The sequence below is a fragment of the Aquarana catesbeiana genome, linkage group LG08, assembly GCF_042186555.1.
Source record: "Aquarana catesbeiana isolate 2022-GZ linkage group LG08, ASM4218655v1, whole genome shotgun sequence".
NCBI lineage: Eukaryota > Metazoa > Chordata > Amphibia > Anura > Ranidae > Aquarana > Aquarana catesbeiana.
Genome location: NC_133331.1, coordinates 171,861,277 through 171,882,698, shown reverse-complemented (window position 1 = coordinate 171,882,698; position 21,422 = coordinate 171,861,277). Strand labels below are relative to the sequence as shown.

The window sequence follows — 21,422 nt, the reverse complement described above, 5'->3', positions numbered from 1 at the left end:
TCATCAGGGAGGCACCCGGAGCCGAGCTGCTCAAAAAGAGGTGAACCAGATCTTAGTCTGGGCAGAGATGCATGTGCCATGCATATCGGCAGTTTTCATCCCGGGAATAGAGAATTGGCAGGCGGACTATCTAAGTCGCCAGCAGTTACTTCCAGGGGAATGGTCTCTGCATCCCGATGTCTTTTGGGCCATATGCCAAAGATGGGGGGTTCCAGATGTAGATCTCTTTGCATCCCGATTCAACAAAAAGATAGACAGATTTGTGGCAAGGACAAAAGATCCTCTTGCATGCGGGACGGATGCGTTGGTGATCCCGTGGCATCGGTTCTCACTGATTTACGCATTCCCGCCTATTCTGCTACTACCACGACTCCTTCGCAGGATCAGGCAGGAAAGGAAGTCGGTACTTCTGGTGGCCCCCGCTTGGCCCAGAAGGACTTGGTATGCAGAAATAGTAAGGATGACGGTAGGTTCCCCGTGGACACTACCGGAAACGCCCAGACCTGTTATCTCAAGGTCCAGTGTTCCATCCTGCCTTACAAACACTAAATTTGACGGTTTGGCTATTGAGACCCACGTTCTGAAGAGTCGTGGGCTCTCAGGTCCTGTCATATCTACCTTGATTAATGCAAGGAAGCCAGCTTCCAGGATGATTTATCATAGAGTCTGGAAAGCTTATATAACCTGGTGTGAATCCAGAGGTTGGCATCCCAGGAAATATGTCATAGGTAGAATCCTTGATTTTCTACAGATGGGATTAGAGATGAAGCTGGCCTTGAGTACCATCAAGGGGCAGGTCTCTGCTTTATCAGTATTATTTCAGCGGCCACTTGCTTCGCATTCTTTGGTCCGAAACTTTATGCAGGGGGTGATGCGTCTTAATCCTCCGGTTAAAGCGCCCCTAAACCCCTGGGACTTGAATTTGGTCCTGGCTGTGTTACAGAAACGGCCTTTTGAACCAATAAGTCAGATTCCTTTGGTCTTGTTGACAAGGAAATTAATTTTTCTGGTGGCCATCTCTTCTGCTAGAAGAGTATCAGAATTAGCAGCTCTTTCCTGTAAGGAGCCTTATTTGATTATACACAAGGATAGAGTGGTACTACGCCCTCATCCTAGTTTTTTACCGAAGGTGGTTTCTGATTTTCATTTAAACCAAGACATTGTTCTACCTTCCTTTTTTCCAGATCCCTGTTCTCCGGAAGAGAGATCTCTACATTCGTTGGATGTAGTAAGAGCAGTTAAGGCCTATCTAGGGGCAACTACTCAGATCCGCAAGACGGATGTTTTGTTTGTGCTGCCAGAGGGTCCCAATAGAGGACAGGCAGCGTCAAAAGCTACCATTTCTAAATGGATTCGACAGTTGATCATTCAAGCTTACGGTTTGAAACAGAAGATTCCTCCGTTTCAGATCAGGGCACATTCCACAAGGGCTATTGGTGCTTCTTGGGCAGTGCATCACCGGGCCTCTATGGCTCAAATCTGCAAGGCCGCAACCTGGTCTTCAGTTCATACATTCACCAGATTCTATCAGGTGGATGTGAGAAGGCATGAGGATATCGCCTTTGGGCGTAGTGTGCTGCAGGCAGCAGTACAGGGTCCTCAGGTCTGATTGCACCCTACTTGGTCGTGGTTCCCCCCCCTCAGGTAGCATTGCTCTGGGACATCCCATCAGTAATTACTGTGGCTCTGTGTCCCGTGATGTTCGAGAAAGAAAATAGGATTTTTTAAAACAGCTTACCTGTAAAATCCTTTTCTTTCGAAGGACATCACGGGACACAGAGGTCCCACCCCTCTTCTAATACACTATATTGCTTGGCTACAAAACTGAGGTATCCCTGCAAGGGGGAGGGATTATATAGGGGGTTGAACTTCCTGATAGGGTGTGCCAGTGTCCAATCACCAGTGATACCTATATAACCCATCAGTAATTACTGTGGCTCTGTGTCCCGTGATGTCCTTCGAAAGAAAAGGATTTTACAGGTAAGCTGTTTTAAAAAATCCTATTTTTTCTGTATGTGTATGCACTGTTTGTTGTTTAACAAAGAACACTATCTAGTGTTCTTTTTTATGCAGCTGTTTTTTTATTGTTATTGATTTAGGATTGATTTATTTTTATTTGATTTAGGAAAATGAATGTTACCTTATGCTAATATTTGGGTGGGAGCCTAACCAAATCTAGGACAGTGACTACTGAAATGTAATTGTTTGCCAATGGCAACCCCTCTGTTGGTTATCAACTGATCAGATCAAATTGGCCAGTGCAGTGATCCAAGGCTTATAGCAAAGTGTGTACACTGCTGGCCAAGAAGTCTTCAGGAAATTAGTGATGGGACTGTTTGGAGAAGCTTGTCTGATAGTTTGCTGTGATTTAGGCCTTCAACAACTATGCTTGCATGTTTCTCTACCTCTTACCCCATATCATAAACCTGAATGCTTGGATGACCCATATTTATGCTTGGCTCTATTAGCTGGCAAGATAAGATTTTGTCCGCATGTCTAGTTGCTCAAAAATAATTTTTATTGACAAACCTTTCTAGCTGATGATCATTTGATTGTTCAGTAATTTCTGTTTTTCTCTTTATTAGTGTTGGACTCAACAGGAGACGTTGCTCTCTATGCTGGACTGGTTGTTGCCATTTTCATCTTCATTGTTATACTCATGGCTGTTGGCATAGTTGTGTACAGACGCAACTGCCGAGATTTCGACACCGACATCACAGATTCCTCGGCAGCCCTTACAGGAGGCTTTCATCCGGTGAACTTTAAGACTTCCAGGCATGGTATGGCTAATGTGCTTGACACCCTCACCTATGCATTACTGTGCACGCTCATTAACTGTTGTCTTCTGAGGTGCTGCCAGATGGTCACAATAACAAAACAGATGAGGCTTATAACGACAGTATTCCATTTGGGGAGTTGTAATTACACCTTTTATATTTTTGTAATTACAGTATACAGATCTGCGACATACATGTAAAAGAAAGAAAGAAAAAACTTAATGTTAAGATAGATATTCTCCCTCTGTAGAAGAATGAAATGTAACATATGTATAATATGTTAGCCACCTATGCACCCAGGCAAAAAGCAAGAAACATCTGAAATTTATATAGCATGTTCAGTGCTGTAAATTACTACTGACTGAACATTGTGGTCATTTTATTTCCAGACATGCTCATTTTGTGTAATTATTGTTACCTCTCTGGAGAAAATATACACTATCCAATATCAACACCAAAAAAAAAAACAGGATCACGCTTCCTTAAAAATGGTTAGGCAAGCCTCATGCTTTAATAGAAATTAATCAAAACATGCCTTTTTTTTCCAGACAATTCTCATTTACTACATCCATCAATGCAGCCAGATCTGACAGCCAACGCTGGCATATATCGAGGGCACATGTATGCCTTGCAAGACTCTGCTGACAAAATCCCCATGACCAATTCTCCATTGCTGGATCCCCTTCCAAACCTAAAGATTAAAGTCTACAATTCATCTCCGGTGGGATCATCTCCTGGAATACAAGACGACCTGCTTGGTCCAAAGCCTGTAGCATCATATCCTTCAGACACTAACCTCATTAATGCAAGAAATAAAACCATGAGTAGCCAACACTTGCTGACTTTACCCAGAGACTCCAGTAACAGTGTGACGGGCACATTCGGAGCTCTAGGTGGAAGACTAACATTCCCAAACACAGGTGATTTCTTCATTTCTAACTAATTATTTCTGTATTTTAGGTAACACCATATGATTAAAAGTGAAGGATTTGTATTACTGTCCTCTATAGGGAGTTTCCCTCCCTTTTTCTGTGCAAACATAGCATAGCAAGAAGTGAAAAGAAATATCCTCAAAGCGAGGGGAAATCCATATTTGGCAGTTGACAGTAAGAGATTTTTTCCTCTACTCAGGTATGGGTGACAACTGTCATTTTCAAGCCTTCTAGCCTTAGAAATCCTGAAACACACTGGGGGGATTTAATAAAGGTAGATAGGCTGTTCATTTTCCAAGGGAATTTGCCCCAGAGCTTTTGCTATTTTATACCAGAGAGAAGCCTTCCAAAACGTTTGCAGGACAGAAAATGAAAAAGGGGATTTCATGGGACTTAATGGGTGCATCATAACAAATGGCAAAGTTCATTAAAATTACAATATTTATTAGGAAATTCAATTAAGACAATATACCCATATAAAACCAAGTACAATCATGACCCATTTCTTATGATTTGTAATTTGAAAGCGGTATTATGGTGGTGAATCCTGACATGTTTAGATTGCTTTCATATACCAGTAATTAGAATTATTAGTGTGTTCCCAATGGTGTCAACCAAATCAGGACCATATTTGACCAGGGCATATCCAACTGGCCACCTACCTACACCAGGGAGCTCAGCACTTCATAACCCTGCTTGTTTCTCAAGCAATTTATGACTGAAGCTATACTCTTCACTCTATCAATGTTTTAGCAGAAGTTAAACTTTTTTCTTTTTTTGTAAATTCTTTTTATTGATTTTAAACACAGAACAAACAAAAAACAAAATAACAATAGGGTGGCGCCAGCACAACACCACCTCCGCACAGATAGGCCGCACAGGGCCAATAAACATATAAACATATCTAACAGAAGCAACATAGTTCAACTGACTGTGCTAAAAGAAAACCAGTACCAAACCCCCTCCCCCCCCCCCCCCCCAGTTTCCCCCTCAACTCCCCAACCACCAGCACAACCAGCATCCAATATATTTATGTACCAGAATAATATATGCATCAGATATGTAGCCATCTATTGTTTCAACAAATAATTTACAGGTAGGTCATCGATATTGAGTATTGTATGGTTATTGTGCACTTCAACTATATATTCCGAGACCATTCTGGACCAGAAGGACTCCCATCCAGGATTCCCTGAACATTTTAGGGGGCAAAAGATCTCCCTACCCCACAATGGATGTTGTCAATCCAGGCCCGCCATACCTTATCAATTTTTTTTTACATAACCCCTAGACAGCTGAAGTTAAACTTAAATCCGTGTTATGCAACAAATAATAAAATGATTATGATGCACGCCACTACTGAAATAATGTCCAATAGACAAAAAAATACAAAAAACATTTATATGTTGCGTAAGCTTACATTTTCCAAGTTACATCAATATTTAATTAAAGTTATTATTTTAAACAAACATTGTAATTACTGTTGTGCTCTTTTCCTTGTTGTATACCTAGAGAGTGGATGTTTATGTTTCCCAGACAAAAGCCTTTCAAATAAATTTAATTCATATCTAAAATATGATTTGGGTACATATTTGTGCATGAAATTATATTAAATGCGGTAGCAATATTGTTGATTTGATATTATGCACTTCAACACAATTAGGACTGAAAATAACGTGCATTGACTAAAAACTGCAATTATGGCTCCTAATAACCCAGAATGTTGCTTAATTGCATGCAGTCATAATTTTAGTCTTCTGTTGCACATTTAGAGTTCAACAGCTTTGTGTGGTGATACAGTAACTGCTGGTAAATTATACCAATACACCCAACCACCACAAAAACGTCTAAGTGGCCAATCGCCACTAGCCAATGCTCTCTGATATGAGGCTTACACAGGACTTTCTACATGGGGCTGCAGTGAGCAGGGTAGCTGTGTTGCACAGAGAAGGTGTGTATTAGTAGAGAGGAGGCAGCCTATATAGAACCTGGGCTTAAAGTGGTTGTAAAGGCTGAAGGCAGCAGTCCCCACCCCCCTAATACTTACCTGAGCTCCATCTCGATCCAGCGATGTGCACAAAGGCATTGGCTCTTTGGGGCCTCTCCCTCCTCATTGGCTGAGACAGCAGTGGGAGCCATTGGCTCCCACTGCTGTCAATTACAGCCACAGCCAATGAGGAGAGAGAGGGGCGTGGCCGAGCCACAGCTCCAAGTCTGAATAGACCTGCAGAGCAGCAGTTCTCATTGCAAGCTGCTTGCTCTCGGGGCACTCGACAGGAGGGAGGGCCAAGAGTGCCAGCGGGGGGGGGACCCAAGTAAAGGAGGATCGAGGCTGCTCTGTGCAAAACAGAGCAGGTAAGTATAACAAACATGTTTGTTTTTTTAAACGTTTTTGCCTTTAATATCACTTTTTTTTAACAACAAGGTTGGTCTTTATTAGAAAAAATCAAGTTGCAGTACATTATAAGTCACTCAAGCATTGCAGTGTACACATCCATGGAACAAGAGCAGTACATATGCAGTATGCAATGGGGGGGGGGGGGGGGCAGAAGGAGGGGAGCATCAATAAATACAGCTCAATCTAATATAGTGCAGCATAAACCTATAGGGTGGGGACTGCAGAAGAGGATAGTATATAGCAGCATCACAGGGGGTCGGTCCATGGCTGCCAGACCCTCTCAAATTTACGAGGACAACCTCTACTTATGTATGTAAGTTTATACATTGGGAGGATAGCATTGATTGAGTTTTCCCATGACCTTATAGTAGGTGGTGAAGGAGACGTCCATCTAAGGAGGATCTCTTTTTTGGCATAAAAAAGTAGCAATGAAAGTAACAGTTTAGTATATCGAGGCCTTTGGTCATCGTCCTGTATGCCCAGTAGGGCCAGTTCAGCCGATAGGGGGATCTCCAGCTGGAGACGTACATTAATAAACTCGAAGATATCAGCCCAGTAACGGTTGAGCTTCGGGCATATCCAGAACATGTGCATATAATCACTTTCCAAAGACTGACATCTTGGGCAGTTCGGGAGTTTCAGCGGGTAGATTCTGTGCAGCCTCTGAGGCGTAAAGTAGATCCTATGCAGGAATTTCGTTTGTATTAGTTTGTCCCTAGAGGATATCACTAGCTGCGAGGAATTTTCAAAGCATTCTTCCCAAGTCTCTCTATCCAAGGATGGGATATCTGCCTTCCATTTGTCCCACAATACATCCATTTTTTTAGAATCTGTGCTAAGTAATGTCAAGTATAGCGTCGATAGGGGCTTAACCAGGGACTCCTGCGCCAATAGTTCCTCAACCCCATCCGTCAGCAGGTCGGGTGGTGTCGGGAACTGCGCCCGGAAAGCATGACGCAGCTGATAGTAGCGGAACAGCATCCCCTCTGGAAGACCACATCTCACTACCAAATCTTGAAAGGAAACCAGAATCCCAGATGAGATAATATCCCCCAGAACCTTGATTCCATACCGGGCCCACACTTGAGGATCAGGAACAGTCTTAAAATGCGGGAGATTAGGGTTTCCCCATAGTGGGCAATAAGGAGACCATCTATTTGGAACTAAAAACCGCTTCCTAGCCACCCCCCATACACGCAGAGTGGTTCGAGTGGGATCGGCGAGGGCAGAACCGGAGGAGGCCCCACGATACACCAAGTTCGCGAGTTCTTTAAGGGAGCCCACCATAGCCGCTTCCAAACAAACCGCCGCGTTGGCCCTAGACTGTTCAAACCACCATCTAACCGTGACCAGCACAGCTGCCCAGTAGTACACTAGTAGGTTAGGTAAGGCCAAACCCCCACATCTGACGGGAAGCTGGAGAGTTGACCTGGCTATACGAGGGGAGGATCCCCGCCATAGGAAGGCTCCAATGCAGACATCTATCTCTTTGAAAAACTTCTGGGGTATCCATGTGGGGCAATTATGAAAGATATAATTTAGTTTAGGGAGATAAATCATTTTCAATATATTTATACGCCCTAGCAGATTAAGGGGAAGATTAGTCCATCTAGAGCAGTGATCCTTGAGACATGTAACGATAGGCCGCAGATTGAGACGTTGAAATGCCCTAAAATCTCGTGATATCTTTATACCCAGGTATGTAAATACCTCCACCCACCTCAGTGCAGGTTGATTCACTAGATCTTTAGCCTTATCATCTAAAGGGAAAAGTATTGATTTCGACCAATTAATGCGAACTCCCGAAAACCGTCCGAATTCGTCAAATATTTCTAACGCCGCTTGTTATGAAGTATCTGCATCCTGTAAGTAGAGTAGTGCATCGTCGGCATATAGGGATATCTTCTCCTCAAGAGGGCCAACCCGCAGTCCCACAATGCGGCTAGATTCACGCACCAGAGTCGCCAGAGGCTCTAAGGCCAAGGCAAACAAAGTGGGGGACAAAGGACATCCCTGTCTGGTCCCCCTCCGGAGGAGAAAACTATCAGAGAGGGAGTCGTTTACCCTAATCCTTGCTCTGGGGGCCCTATACAGCAGGCCCAACCAGTGGAGAAACTTGGGACCTACCCCAAATCTCCTCAGCACTTCCCATAATTATTCCCATTCCACGGAGTCAAAAGCCTTCTCCTTGCGTCCAGAGAGGCTATGACCCGTGTTCCTCCGTTATCATGGGTGGCAGCCAAGTTCAGGAACAAGCGACGTATATTGATATCGGTGCCCTTCCCCGGCATGAACCCGGTTTGGTCCACATGAACAAGGTCCTCTATCACCTTTCCAAGTCTCCTAGCCAAAATTTTTGCCAGTAATTTGGCGTCTGCGTTAATAAGGGAGATAGGTCGATAGGAGGCACATTCTTCAGGGTCCTTACCGGGTTTGGGCACCAACACCACCACCGCTTCCGAAAAAGATTCAGGCAGGTCGTTCAGAGTAGAGGATTGCTGCATCAATGAGGTAAATCTAGGCGCAAGGAGCTCCTGATATACAGCATAAAGTTCAATGGGTATCCCATCTGGTCCCGGGCCTTCCCCTGCTGCATGGATCCCAGGGCCTCCTGAACCTCCTCCAGGGAAATATCCTTCACCATTTCTTCCCGCTTTCCTGACTCTAGAGAAGGGAGGGAGACTCGGTCGAGATATGCAAGCAGCTGAGAATGGTCGTAATCAGTTCTAGAAGAGTAAAGGGTTTTATAGAAGCCTAGGAATCTTGCACTAATATCCGCCGGCGCCGTCAATAGGCAGCCATCTAGATCTTTTAATCTGCCAATATGAGTAGCAGTATGCTGCTTGCGAGCCAGGCCAACAACCTACCGTTTTTGTCCCCAAACTCAAATACCCTCTGGGCACTATCCAGCATTGACTTCTTAGTGAGCTCAACCCTGCAAAGAGACAACTCTCTGAGGACATCTTGCCAATTCACATAATGTGCTTGGTCAGGAGTTCGGACATACTCCGCCTCCCTCAGCCTAGCCTGCTCCTCCAGTACCCTCAGAGACTGCACAGATGCCCTCTTTTTCACAGATATACGGGTCATATATTCTCCCCTAAGCCAGGCCTTAAACGCATCCCACTGTACCAAGGGTCCAGTAGAACCCGCGTTGTTAATCCAAAAACCGCACAGTGCCTCCGGTATCTCCTCTTGGATCTCCGGCTCCATAATCCAGTACTTGGACAACCTCCACATCCTCACACCCACCTCCATAGAGAGCTTGATGTTTACAGACACCGGAGCATGGTCCGAGATTCCACGGGAAAGAATCTCCACTGAGATCAACCTCCTCAGAAGACTAGGGGAGGCATATGCTAAATCAATTCGAGACATGGTCCGGTGTGTAGTGGAGAGGCAAGTGAACTCTCTATCAGTGGGATGGAAATGGCGCCATGCGTCTGTCATATGAAAGGCGGATGCCCAGCGGGAAAGGTCCTGCTGCTGAGGGCCCACCGCCTGCATCCTGTCCAGCTCCCTGTTTGGGGTCAGATTAAAGTCACCTAGAAACAGGACATTGTCTACATTGTACAATGTGGCCTGTTGCATCAGGTCATGAAGTAACCCTACGTCCGCCGGAGGAGGCAGGTATATCCCCACAATAACAACAGGGATCTCTTCGATCAGGGAGTGTAGTAAAATATACCTGCCTCCTGGGTCTAGACGAATATCCAATAGTTGAAAATGCAGGGACTTATGGACTAGCACACTGACCCCCCTGGCATAGTTGGAATATGTCGCGTGGTAATGTGTGCCAATCCATGCCCGCTTTAAACTAAGGATATGGGAGCCCATCAGATGCGTCTCCTGAAGGATACACACCTGTGGGCGGAGTTTGCTTAAGTAATTGAGCACCAAGGATCGCTTCACAGCAGAGTTTAAGCCTCGCACATTCCATGATACCACTAAGCACCCAGCCATGGCAGCAACTCTACAATATCAAAAGGGCCCTGTTCTGATGAGGATGCCCGCCTCCAGTCGCTCGGGGGGGGAAAAATTTCCCCACATCCGGCCACATCGGGAACACGCATCACCACACACTGCAAAAGCTTACTGCATACCTTATACCTAAAAATGAGGACAAATAAATGACCTGGTAGACCAACTTGAACCTGAAAATAAAAAAGGGTTAGCATAAACAACCAACCACAACCATCCCTGAACAGTCCCATCCCCCGCCCCCCACCCCGCACCCCCCAAAACATTGAGGAGCACATAAGTCCCAAAAATTTCCCTTTAGAACTGGTAACTTAAGTTGAGGTCGTGTAACCGGAACGGGTCCTCACCATACCATCATTAAGTATGGGAACTAGATGTATGTGTAACAGTACGTATCCCAGAGCTGGTGGAGTGATAGTAGGAGAGAATAAAATGTTCTGTCCATCACCTGACTAAGCAGGGGCACCTTCTTCTTGTTCGTTGCAAAAAAAAAATTAAAAAAAATGAAAAAATAAAGAAAATAAACTTCCAGAGTAAAACTGTCCTCCAGGAACCTCCAAGAGGAGCATATATAGAAGGGGCATGTGTCTTTTAGCACCAGTTAGGGCCTGCTCTGCAGGGGTAAGCAATCCTTTCCTCTGGCAACAGACCTCTAGGAACAGTTCCTAAGCATGGCTTAATCCATAAAGGAAGAGATGTGACAAAGGGGGCTGAGATGCAGCCACAGTATACATTAGGAGACTTGTATGTTTATCTGTTCCTAGATATATATAGCAGATGATTCTGCACAACATGCCCTCAATATGCAACAAGATTGTTAGACTTACGGGGGGAGAGTCTCCAGCCAGGCAGACGCATCCTTGGGGTTAGTAAAAAATCTAACCGTTTCACCGTCCACCACTCGCATTTTTGCAGGAAACAAGATGCTATATTTCAGGCCTCTTCTCCGCAGGGCAGCTTTAACCGAATCGAAGGAGCGGCGTTGGCGCTGTGTTTCCATGGTGTAATCCGGGAATAGCAGGAGTTTAACATTTCTGTAAGGCAATTCCCCTGCAACTCGTGAGGCTCTAAGCAATTCATCCCTGTCACGAAAGTTTAATAAACGGAGGATAAAAGTGCGAGGGGGGGATCCCTCAGGCCCCGGCCGGGGCGGTACTCGGTGGGCCCTCTCCACCACAAAATAAGGGGAAAGCTGAGCCGCTGGGAGCATGGAGCGCAGAAACTCCTCTGCAAACTGGGCTGGGGCTCGGCCTTCAACCCCCTCCGGAAGACCCACCATCCGGAGGTTGTTCCTCCTGCTCCGGTTCCCGGCGTCTTCCACACGGTATTCCAGTGCCCGTACCTTCGTTTGAAGGGCGCGGATGGAGGTATCATGGTCCGCGATGTTGTCCTCCGCCTCTCCTATTCTCCGTTCAGCCTCCGAGACCCTGGACCGGATTTTGTCCAAGTCCTGCCGAACTATTCCCACATTTAGCTGGACCTCTTCTATTTTTGAGGCCAAGGTCGTTTGACACGAAGTTACAGCAGACTGGCAGGAGGTAATAGCCGCCATAAGCTCCGTCAGTCCCGGAGGGGTCAGAATAGGATCCTCCTCGTGGTCCGTCTGTGACGCCATATTGCTATGGCGCGCAGGAGATCTCGTAGAGCAGGGGGTTGATCCGTCTTCTTCTGGGATGTTAGGAGGAAACTTTAACTTCTTGCCCCTCTTCCTGTAGCTGGGGGTTCTGGAAGACATCCAACAGGCTCAGAGTACCTTTAAGCGGTGCAGCGGGACAGTACGGATAGTTTTTTAGGATCACACTCCTGGAGAGCTCAGAGCACACGTCCGCTCAGTCCGCCATCTTGGCCACGCCCCCTTTAATATCACTTTAAGCTCGGTTCTGAAGATCACATACTAATCCGTGAATATTATTAAAATCTTTTTTGAATATAACAGTTTATAAAAATAACATACATTGCATTCAGTGGCTCTTTAAAGTAAACCTATCACAAAAGTACAAACTAAGACGATACAAGTAAATTTTAAAACCGATAACCTTTTTGTAAAAACCACACAGCCAAATTATCAGTAGATCCAGATATAGGGACAGCTTAAAGTGATTGTAAAGTTATTTTTTTTTTAATAAAAAAACATGTTCTAGTCACCTGCCACTTCCTATGAGGGCACTTGTGCAGGCTTGAAAGCCAGGCTCTGTGTGTCCATTGACACCCACTTTTTGGCTCGGCCCTGCCCCCACTCTCTCCTCACATCACAGGCTGTGATTGGCTCCCACTGCTGCCTCTATGTCCAGTTAGGAGAGAAAGACGGTGCTCTCAGACACAGCAAGGTATTGCAATTGGGCTCAGGTAAGTATTTTAGGGAGTGATAAAGGACAGGGAGCTGAGAATGCATTAAGGTAAAAAAAAAATTCTGCTTTTACAACCACTTTAATACAAACCTTGACTTTACCTTTAAAGGTTTAATTTGGTCCCACCTCCTGAGCCTCCTGATTGATCAGTGAGGCCATCCCTCTTATTAAACAACCAATAGGACCAGTAGGAGGGAAGAGGTCCTACCTGTATCTCTGGATCTTCTTCTATAATTTTCACCATGGAAAACCTATGCTTGTGCTTTTTTTTATTGTTTGCTTAGTTTGAATCATCACATTTAGAAGAGGTTTAATTTTCGTTTTGAAATCTATGAAATCTGATGTCATAACACCCTGAATATGTTAAATTTTATGATCATACTAAAAGTCCTTAAAGTACAACTAAAGGCAAAACTTCTTTTTAGTTTTGAATAGAGTGGAGATGGATTAGAACACCTGTAAGTTTTTATTGCTGTCTGTGCCCCTGTTAGGGAGATTCACCCTCTCTATTTGTTCTCTTTACCGGTATCATTGAAAGTGAAAGTAAAGTAAAATCACAAATTTTTGTTCCCAGAGAAGTAATATAGGAGAAATTTTCCAATGGAAACGCTAGCCCATGGGATTTCCCTTATTTTCAGGGATTTCCTCTAGCTTCCTGTTTGGCTATGGAACAGGAAGTGAAGGGAAATCTCCCCATTGGGACACAGATGGCAAAAAATAAACTGACAGAGGTTATAACCTTCCCTTACTCTATCCAAAAGATTTGTCTATAATTGTTATACAGTTCAAAATGTCTGAAATGTTACATGCTTGAAACTTGATACTGATATATTTAATTTTTCAGGGGTTAGTTTACTGATACCACATGGAGCCATTCCACAGGGAAAATACTATGAAATGTATTTGATGATAAACAAAAGAGAAAACACTGTGTAAGTAAATAATCTCTCCTGTGGACTAACAGTGGCTTAAAAATATTAGTGGCATTTGTAGATATGTTAATTCTTTCTGTTGTGTCCATGTTTTCCTTGTCAAAAGAAGTTTATTGAGTATACAATGTTATAAAGATACATAAAGTAAGTTTACAAGGATCTATAAAGGATCTATAAAGTAAGCTCATTGTTTTACAGTAGGGTTTATATAGGTAAATATCATGAAATTTCAAATATTAAACATTGGGTTCACGTAAACCTAAATCAAAGATATATATCATTTCCTTAGTTACTTTTGTAGGTATTTAAATGATTTATACCTACTATACATATTGTTTACAAGTAGAGTGTATATAGGTCAAATAAATTCTGATAATGAGCTTTAATCGTAAGGTGGAGAAAAGGAAAGAGAAAGAAGAAAAAGGGTTGAAAGGTAGAGGTATGGTCCACAAGGTTGTCCCGCTCGTCAGTTTATTATTCTTTTTAGTTCTCTTTGAAGCCTTAGAATGGGTGTCTCTGTAAGTCATTTAATCTGTTACCATGGCAACAGGACAGAGTCATTGAAATTTGACAGGAACTGTTGTTTTATCCAAGGATGCCAAAGTTTTTCAAATTTTGGAATTTGATTTTGATCGATGGCTACCATCTTAGCATGGGACATTGTATTATTCATTCTGTGAATTGTTTCTGCTAGTACCAATGTAGGAGATTTCCATGCCTTGGCCACTGTTTGTTTTGCAGCCGTTATTAGTTGGATCATAAGTTTGAATTGAGAGAGTGTTAACCATTCCGGTTTTAGATTAAGTAAAGTTAAATATGGATCTGGTTGTATTATTTTTTTAAATATTTTAGATGCAATCACGAAGACTTCCTTCCAGAAGGTTTGGATTACTGGGCACGTCCACCATATGTGTAAATATGTGCCTATTTCTGGGCATCCTCGAAAACAAAGAGTTGAGGTATTAGGTGAATATTTTGCCACTCTAGCGGGTACAAGGTACCAGCGAGTTAGGACTTTATAATTTGTCTCCAGTGCTAAGATGTTGGGTGAAGATGACTTAGATGTGAGCCATATATTAGACCAGTCTGTGTCTTCTAAAGTTCGTCCCAGGTCCTCCTCCCACCTCTGAACGTAAGAGGGTCTATTAAGATTTGCTACTCCATATAATTGATTATAAAGTGATGAAATTGTACCTTTAGCAAATGGATCTTTTGTACAGATTGATTCAAAAATGGATAATTGGGATAATGGTGTATCCCCCTTTAGGAATGGTGTATAGAAATTTTTGATTTGGAGATATCTAAATATCTCAGAGTTTGGTAGATCATATTTTTCTCTAAGCGATGGGAATGAAAGGAATGATTTAGATGCTATGAAGTCATTTAGTGTCTGAATGCCTGATGTTGTCCAAGCTTTAAAAGAATTTGGGTAGATCCATGCCGGATAAAAGGCCGGATTTCTGATAAAAGAAAGGAGAGGATTGTGTGGAGATTGTAACTGATATTTGGTTTTTAGTTTATCCCAGAGAGATAAGAAGTGTTTAGTTATGGGATTATGAATTTTAAAGCGGTCTTTAGGATCAAGCCATAATAAATTTGATATTAATAGAGGGTCATTTTCTGAAGCCTCTATAAATACCCATAATGGGATTTCCTGTTTTGCATGGTATTTGGACAGACTGGCCAAATGTGCTGCTCTGTAGTAGTTAGTAAAATTAGGGTATCCCAGGCCTCCTTTATTTTTGGGAAGATGTAGTGTGTGTATAGGTATACGTGGTTTAGAAGAGCCCCATATAAACGAAGTTGCTCTTTTTTGTACTATTCTCAAAAAATAGGAAGGAATTGGAATAGGGAGGACTCTGAATAGATAAAGCAATTTGGGTAGAATAGTCATTTTGATTGCATTAATCTTCCCTATCCAGGATAAAGGAAGTTGCGACCATTGTTTTATTAGATTTGTGATCTGTCTTAATACAGGAGGATAATTGGTTGAGAATAAGTCAGAATGAGATGCTGTTAAATGAATTCCAAGATATGGGATTGATTTTTCTGCCCATGTGAATGGGAGTGCAGCCCTAGCCGGGATCAATTCCATGTTTGTGAGTGAAATATTAAGCACTAGGCATTTCTTAGGATTAATCATAAGGCCGGATAGGGCTGCAAATCCATCAAGAGCTGGTATTAAGTTAGGACCAGAGACCTGTGGTGATGATAGAAAAAGTAATATATCGTCTGCAAATATACATCATTTGTGTGTAATACCTCCTACTTCAATGCCAGTTATAGTTTGGTTTGTTCTGATGTATTGGGCCATGGGTTCGAGTATAAGGGCAAATAATAAGGGAGATAATGGGCAACCCTGTCGGGTACCTTTTTCGATATTAAAGGCTTCAGATTTGTATCCAGCATATTTTATATAGGCTTTGGGTTTATTATATAATGCTTTGATCCATGTTAAAAAGTGGGGTCCAAAACCCCATTTTTGTAATGAATATTGCATATATTGCCAGGATACTGTGTCAAATGCCCTCTTAATATCGAGAGATAGAAAACATAAAGGGATTTTCCGTTTTTTAGCAATATGTGCCAATAACACTGCCCTGCGTATATTATCACCTGCCTGTCTATTTGGCATGAAGCCTACTTGATCTCTATGTATTAATTTTCCTATAATGCTATTGAGGCGTTTTGCTATTATTTTTGCTAATAATTTAATATCGAGGTTTAACAGAGAGATAGGCCGATAATTCACACAGGAAGTATCATCAGAAAGGGGTTTTGGGATCATACAAACAATTGCCATTAGTGTTTCTTGCCGAAAAGAATGTCCATCTAGAAGTTTGTTAAAAGTGTCAGTGAGAATGGGAGAGAGTATTTCTGAGAATGTTTTATAGTATAAAGCCGAGTAGCCGTCTGGGCCTGGTCTTTTGTTAAGTTTTAGGTCTTTTATGGCGTTAGCAACTTCATCTATAGTTATAGGCTCATCCAAACTGCTTTTTTGATTCTGAGATAACTCAGGTAAGGTTATTTTTGAGAAGAAGGATTCAGCTTCTGTAGGATTAAATTCATTGTTTGTCTTGTATAAAGTTGCGAGATGTGAGTGAAATTTATGGACTATTTTAACTGGATTACAAGTGTAAACATTTTTTGATAATTTCAAACGTATTGGTTTGAAAGATTTGTTAGTTGAATTTAATGCTCGAGCCAAATATGTACCTGGTTTGTTTGTATTCATGTAGAAATTGTGTTTGGAGCGTTTGAGGGATTTATCAACTGACTCAGTGAGAAATAGATCGTATTCCAATCTAGATTTTTCCAGATGAGATTTTGTACTCTGAGATGGATTATCTTGAAATGATATGTAGGCTGCATTAAAATTGAGTTCAAGTTTTTTTGCTAGATTTTTGCGTTCCCGTTTAAATAGTGCCATTTGTCTTTGTATTGTACCACGCAAGACAGGCTTATGAGCTTCCCACAGTGTTATTGGGGAGATGTCTGTTGTGTTATTAATTGATATGTATTCCTTTAAAGCTTGTTCAATGGCCATCTGATGTAGTGGGTGTTTGAGCATTATGTCCGGTAAGTACCACGTTGGGTCATGCGCTTTTGGTATGGCTGAGGCTATAGTAGTGTATACTGCATTATGGTCAGACCACGGAATCGGAATTATATCTGATGCAATAATTTCTGGTATCATTCCTATTGTTAGAAAAACATGATCTATTCTGGTGAAGGTTTGATGAGGGTGCTAGAAATAAGTGAATTTCTTTTTCATTGGGTTACTTTCTCTCCATGAATCTACCAGATTGTATTTGGAAAGAAGTTGAGAAAAAGGTAATCTAGAGGTTATTTTGGATGGTGTAAAAGGTGATTTATCTAGAAATGGGAGGAGGACCTGGTTCGAATCCCCACACATTATCACTGTTCCTATTTTGTGTGTATTAATCACTTGTAATATATGTGAGAGGAATGGTGTAGGTTGTTTGTTAGGAGCGTAGTAGGAAATCACCGTGATTGCTGTATCCATTATATAACCCATGAGTATCAGGTATCTACCTTCTGGGTCTTTAATTTCTGATGATAAGGTGAATGGTGTGGATCGGTGAAATGCAATTAGAGTTCCCCTTTGCTTGGTACAGGCAGAAGCCGTGTAAATTTGTTGATAAAAAGGAGAAATATATTTTGGAGTAGAATCTTTGGTGAAGTGTGTTTCTTGGAGGCATACTATGTGAGCCTTCTTGTTATGGAAAGTACGGAAGGCTTTGGTCCTTTTTTGAGGGACATTTATTCCCTGAACATTCAGGGAAAGTATATTCAGTGGTGCCATGGCAATAGATCAAATAGTTTTGACTTACTTTTTGTTATGCAGAGCTGACTGCGCAGATCAACCTGTGTGGACTGAAGAGATGAATAGATAGAAAAGAAACCAGTGAATTCTAGAGTAAAGAGTAAACAAAAAACATATGAGATTAGATGATACATTGTATAAATTATTTTTTGCAAGTAATCACAATTTACCCGTGAAAGAGAATAAATATCTCTCTCAGGGGAATAAGTGCCTTCGTCACACTCCCACATAATATGGTTGGGAGAATGAGGAGGGCTAATGGGGGTACACGGATCTTCCGCTTACAGGAGAGAAGTGCTATGTCAAAAGACATCAAAATGATGTTTCATTAATTGGAGTGCAGAATATAGTTTTTGTTGAAATTATTTATTCCAGGGTGGTTGTATATGGTTAGTCTTGCCCTAGGCTAAATAATTCAGTTAGAAAAGTACTGTTAATAACTTTGGTATTGATGAAGATAGTTTGAATTATTTTGGGATTTTAACCCTTTTAGAGTAAACAATTACATATTTTATTCAAACGTAACTGTTTAGATATGTTAACTCATAAAATTGAGGTTGTATTGCTTCAGATTAGAATAAACAAAAACATAATTCTAGGAACTAGTTAGGTAATAATATATTTGTTTTAAGAAAAGAAAGAAAAAGCTTCCATTACTTCTGGATTATTGAACATATTTGTCCTAAAAAGTAATACATTTATTGTTATTACCTGATAATATATAACTGAACAAGAATTTCCTTATTTCACTTATATATTCTAAGGCTATATGAATCAGAAGTAATAAGAAATATAACTGGAATGTAACATGATCCCACACAGTGTGTGACTATCAGAATGCAGTTACATTCAGTTATAAATATAGGTTTTTTATAGAGAACCATCTCTTAGTATAATAAATGAAGAGATATCAGGAATTAGGATGTCAGTCCATTGAATCTTCTTGGTCCATGGATGATGTGGCATAATGGCCTCTTTTGTGAGAATGATGATTCCCATTTTGTTCTGAAATTTTCTGGGTGCTGCCTGAAGGTGAAGATGACGCCATTCTTCTGCGTGTGGGAGTGTTGCTGCTTGTGGGTTCTGTCAGATTTAATTTTAAAAGGGTTTGTTGTAGTTCATCTGCTGATCTGCTTCTGTAAATTGTACCTTGGTAGTTAAATCTGACTGAAAAGGGGAAGCCCCATTGATACATAATGTTGTGGCGTTGCAGTTCCATTAGTTGGGGTTTCATGGATCGTCTTTTAGTAATAGTAAGTTTTGGGATAGGTCAGCAAAAATTTGATAATTGTGTCCTTGAAAATTAAGTTCCTTTTTTTCTCTTGCAGCAATTAGTATTTGTTCTTTCGTTCTGTAATAATGAAATTTTGTGATTATATCACGTGGGGGTCCATCTTTCTTTTTGGCTGTGAGGGCTCTGTGTACTCTGTCCAGTTCTAAACGTTCAATAGGGATATCTGGCTTTAGTTCTTGTAATAGAGCAGTAATAGTAGATTGCAGGTCTGTCACAGTTTCAGGTATTCCCCTTATGCGCAAGTTTGAACGTCTGGCTCTATTTTCGTAATCTTCAAGCTTAGTTTGAAGTATTAAATTCTCTTTTTTTAATTGTTCCAATTCTGTTATATTTTCTTGGGTTGTAATTTCAATTTCATCCATTTTTATTTCTAAGGCTGCGGTGCGGTTTCCCAGCTCTCTTATTTCTTTGGTTAGGCTTTTTGTTATTTGGTCTGAGGTTTGTTTTAAAGCCTTATGAAGCATCTTTTCAAATTGTAATAATATTACTGGGGATACTGAGGAGGCTTGTGGAGAAGTTTGTGAGAGGATTTGTTCTGTATCTGACTCAAATGGAGAGTCTTGCTGTGACATTTTCTGTCTGTGAGAGCGCCCTGATGCTGTATCTTGTGAGGTGACTGGAGCTGCTTCAGCTGCAGTCAGTGCCTGTGAGCTCTTTGTGAGGTGATTTTTATTTCTGCCACGGTTTCCTCCCAGTACCATATTTCCTGCCCAAACGTTCACAGTTTGTTCCCTGTGGCAAAAAGGTTCAAATGGATACCTTTTGAGCCTGCAGGCTCCGCTTTGTCCTTCTCTTCTCTCCTCAGCGGTGTGGAGCTCTAACAATGCATGTCTGCTCTGCTAGGCTCTGCCTCCTGCCCCCCCTGTGTCCATGTTTTCAAGCATTACTCAAATATTTGCGTATGGCATATATTCAGTTGATTGTGTATTTTTGCTTTGAAAAGGATACTTTGAACAAATAAAACAGATTTCCGATACATAACCATTATTCTTTTAGGTGCTAAAGCCAAGTTTCCGGCAGCTATATCATAAACATACTGAGCCATGCAGGATTGCAGTTTGAATCTGAAGGAGTCATATGTTCAGGATTAAAGCTGCACATTGAGATTCATTTGTGGAAAGTGGCCATGCGATGGTTGTGTGCATGCACACTTACAAATGCATGACTCCATGAGTTTTTCATAGCATTTCATTTTAATTTCATGCTGAATGTTTAATCCGTAGTGGTAGATTGGGTCTATAATGGCTTTACCTGCTATGAAAAGCCAATGATTGTACATCTAATGGTTATAAACTGCTGGAATTATTTATGCCTTATCAAACCTAAAAGTAATATTCTTGCAACTTCTCTTGTAGACTACCTTCGGAAGGTACACAGACAATTTTAAGTCCCATTGTAACTTGTGGCCCCACTGGACTTCTGTTGTGTCGACCAGTCATTCTGACTATTCCTCATTGTGCTGATGTCACCACATCCGACTGGATTTTACAGTTGAAGACTCAGTCTCATCAAGGAAGCTGGGAGGTAAGATAATGGCAAAAAATGTTCAGTTGTAACTTTCCTGCAGCTTTTGGAGTGCACAACACCTTGATTATTATTACACTTAAAAACTTTTTTTTTTTTTTATGTAACTGGAAAATAATAAATACTGAACATTACTTTCAGACACCTGTTTTTTTCTAGTTCAAAATCCAAAGGCAATGTTTTCGTCAAATGTGTTCTATTATATACCCCCTTATTCCTTCCTGGTGGTAAATGGATAAAACTAGCTACACTATGTATTATGGCAAAAAAACATTTGTCAATATGAAAATGTGGCAAGTCCAAAAACAATATAAATATATATACCGTATTTATCGGCGTATAACATGCACTTTTTTCCCCTTAAAATCAGGGGAAAATCGCGGGTGCGTGTTATAGGGCGATCCAAGGCGATCCCCCGCTGACTGTGAGCGGAGGAGCAAGTGCCGCCGACATTCATACATAGCTGAGTGTACTCGGCTAGGTTCGGCTAGCTCCGCTCACAGTCACGCCCAGTCCTGCCCTAAGATGGACATAACACAGGGACTGGGCGTGACTGTGAGAGGAGCTAGCCGAACCTAGTCGAGTACACTCGGCTATGTATGAATGTCAGCGGTGCTCGGCTCTGCCCACAGGGCTACGAGAGGAGCCGAAAGCAGCCGAGAGCCGCCAAGAGACACAAGACTGGCTCTGTGTCTCTCGGCAGCGCCATATTTAAACACTACACTACAAGGCTGCAATGTCACTGGGCAAGGCTGCAAATGACACAAGGCTGCAGATGACACAATTTACATTTAAATGTAGGTTTTTTCCTTAAAAAATGTTTTTCCTTAAAATTCCCTCCTAAACTTGGGGTGCGTGTTATACGCCGATAAATATGGTGTGTGTGTG

The 21,422-nt window shown here is 41.8% G+C and overlaps 1 protein-coding gene across 2 annotated transcripts in view; it reads left to right on the top strand.

Moving 5' to 3' along the window:
* The window catches only part of UNC5B (unc-5 netrin receptor B), a 291,480-nt gene that overhangs the window by 247,389 nt on the left and 22,669 nt on the right, over nucleotides 1-21,422 (top strand). For both annotated transcript variants that reach the window (XM_073596705.1, XM_073596706.1), the window contains 4 exons: nucleotides 2,586-2,780; nucleotides 3,326-3,697; nucleotides 13,281-13,368; nucleotides 20,366-20,534. In XM_073596705.1, the coding sequence (XP_073452806.1) occupies nucleotides 2,586-2,780; nucleotides 3,326-3,697; nucleotides 13,281-13,368; nucleotides 20,366-20,534 (824 nt within the window). The remainder of the gene's footprint in view (nucleotides 1-2,585; nucleotides 2,781-3,325; nucleotides 3,698-13,280; nucleotides 13,369-20,365; nucleotides 20,535-21,422) is intronic.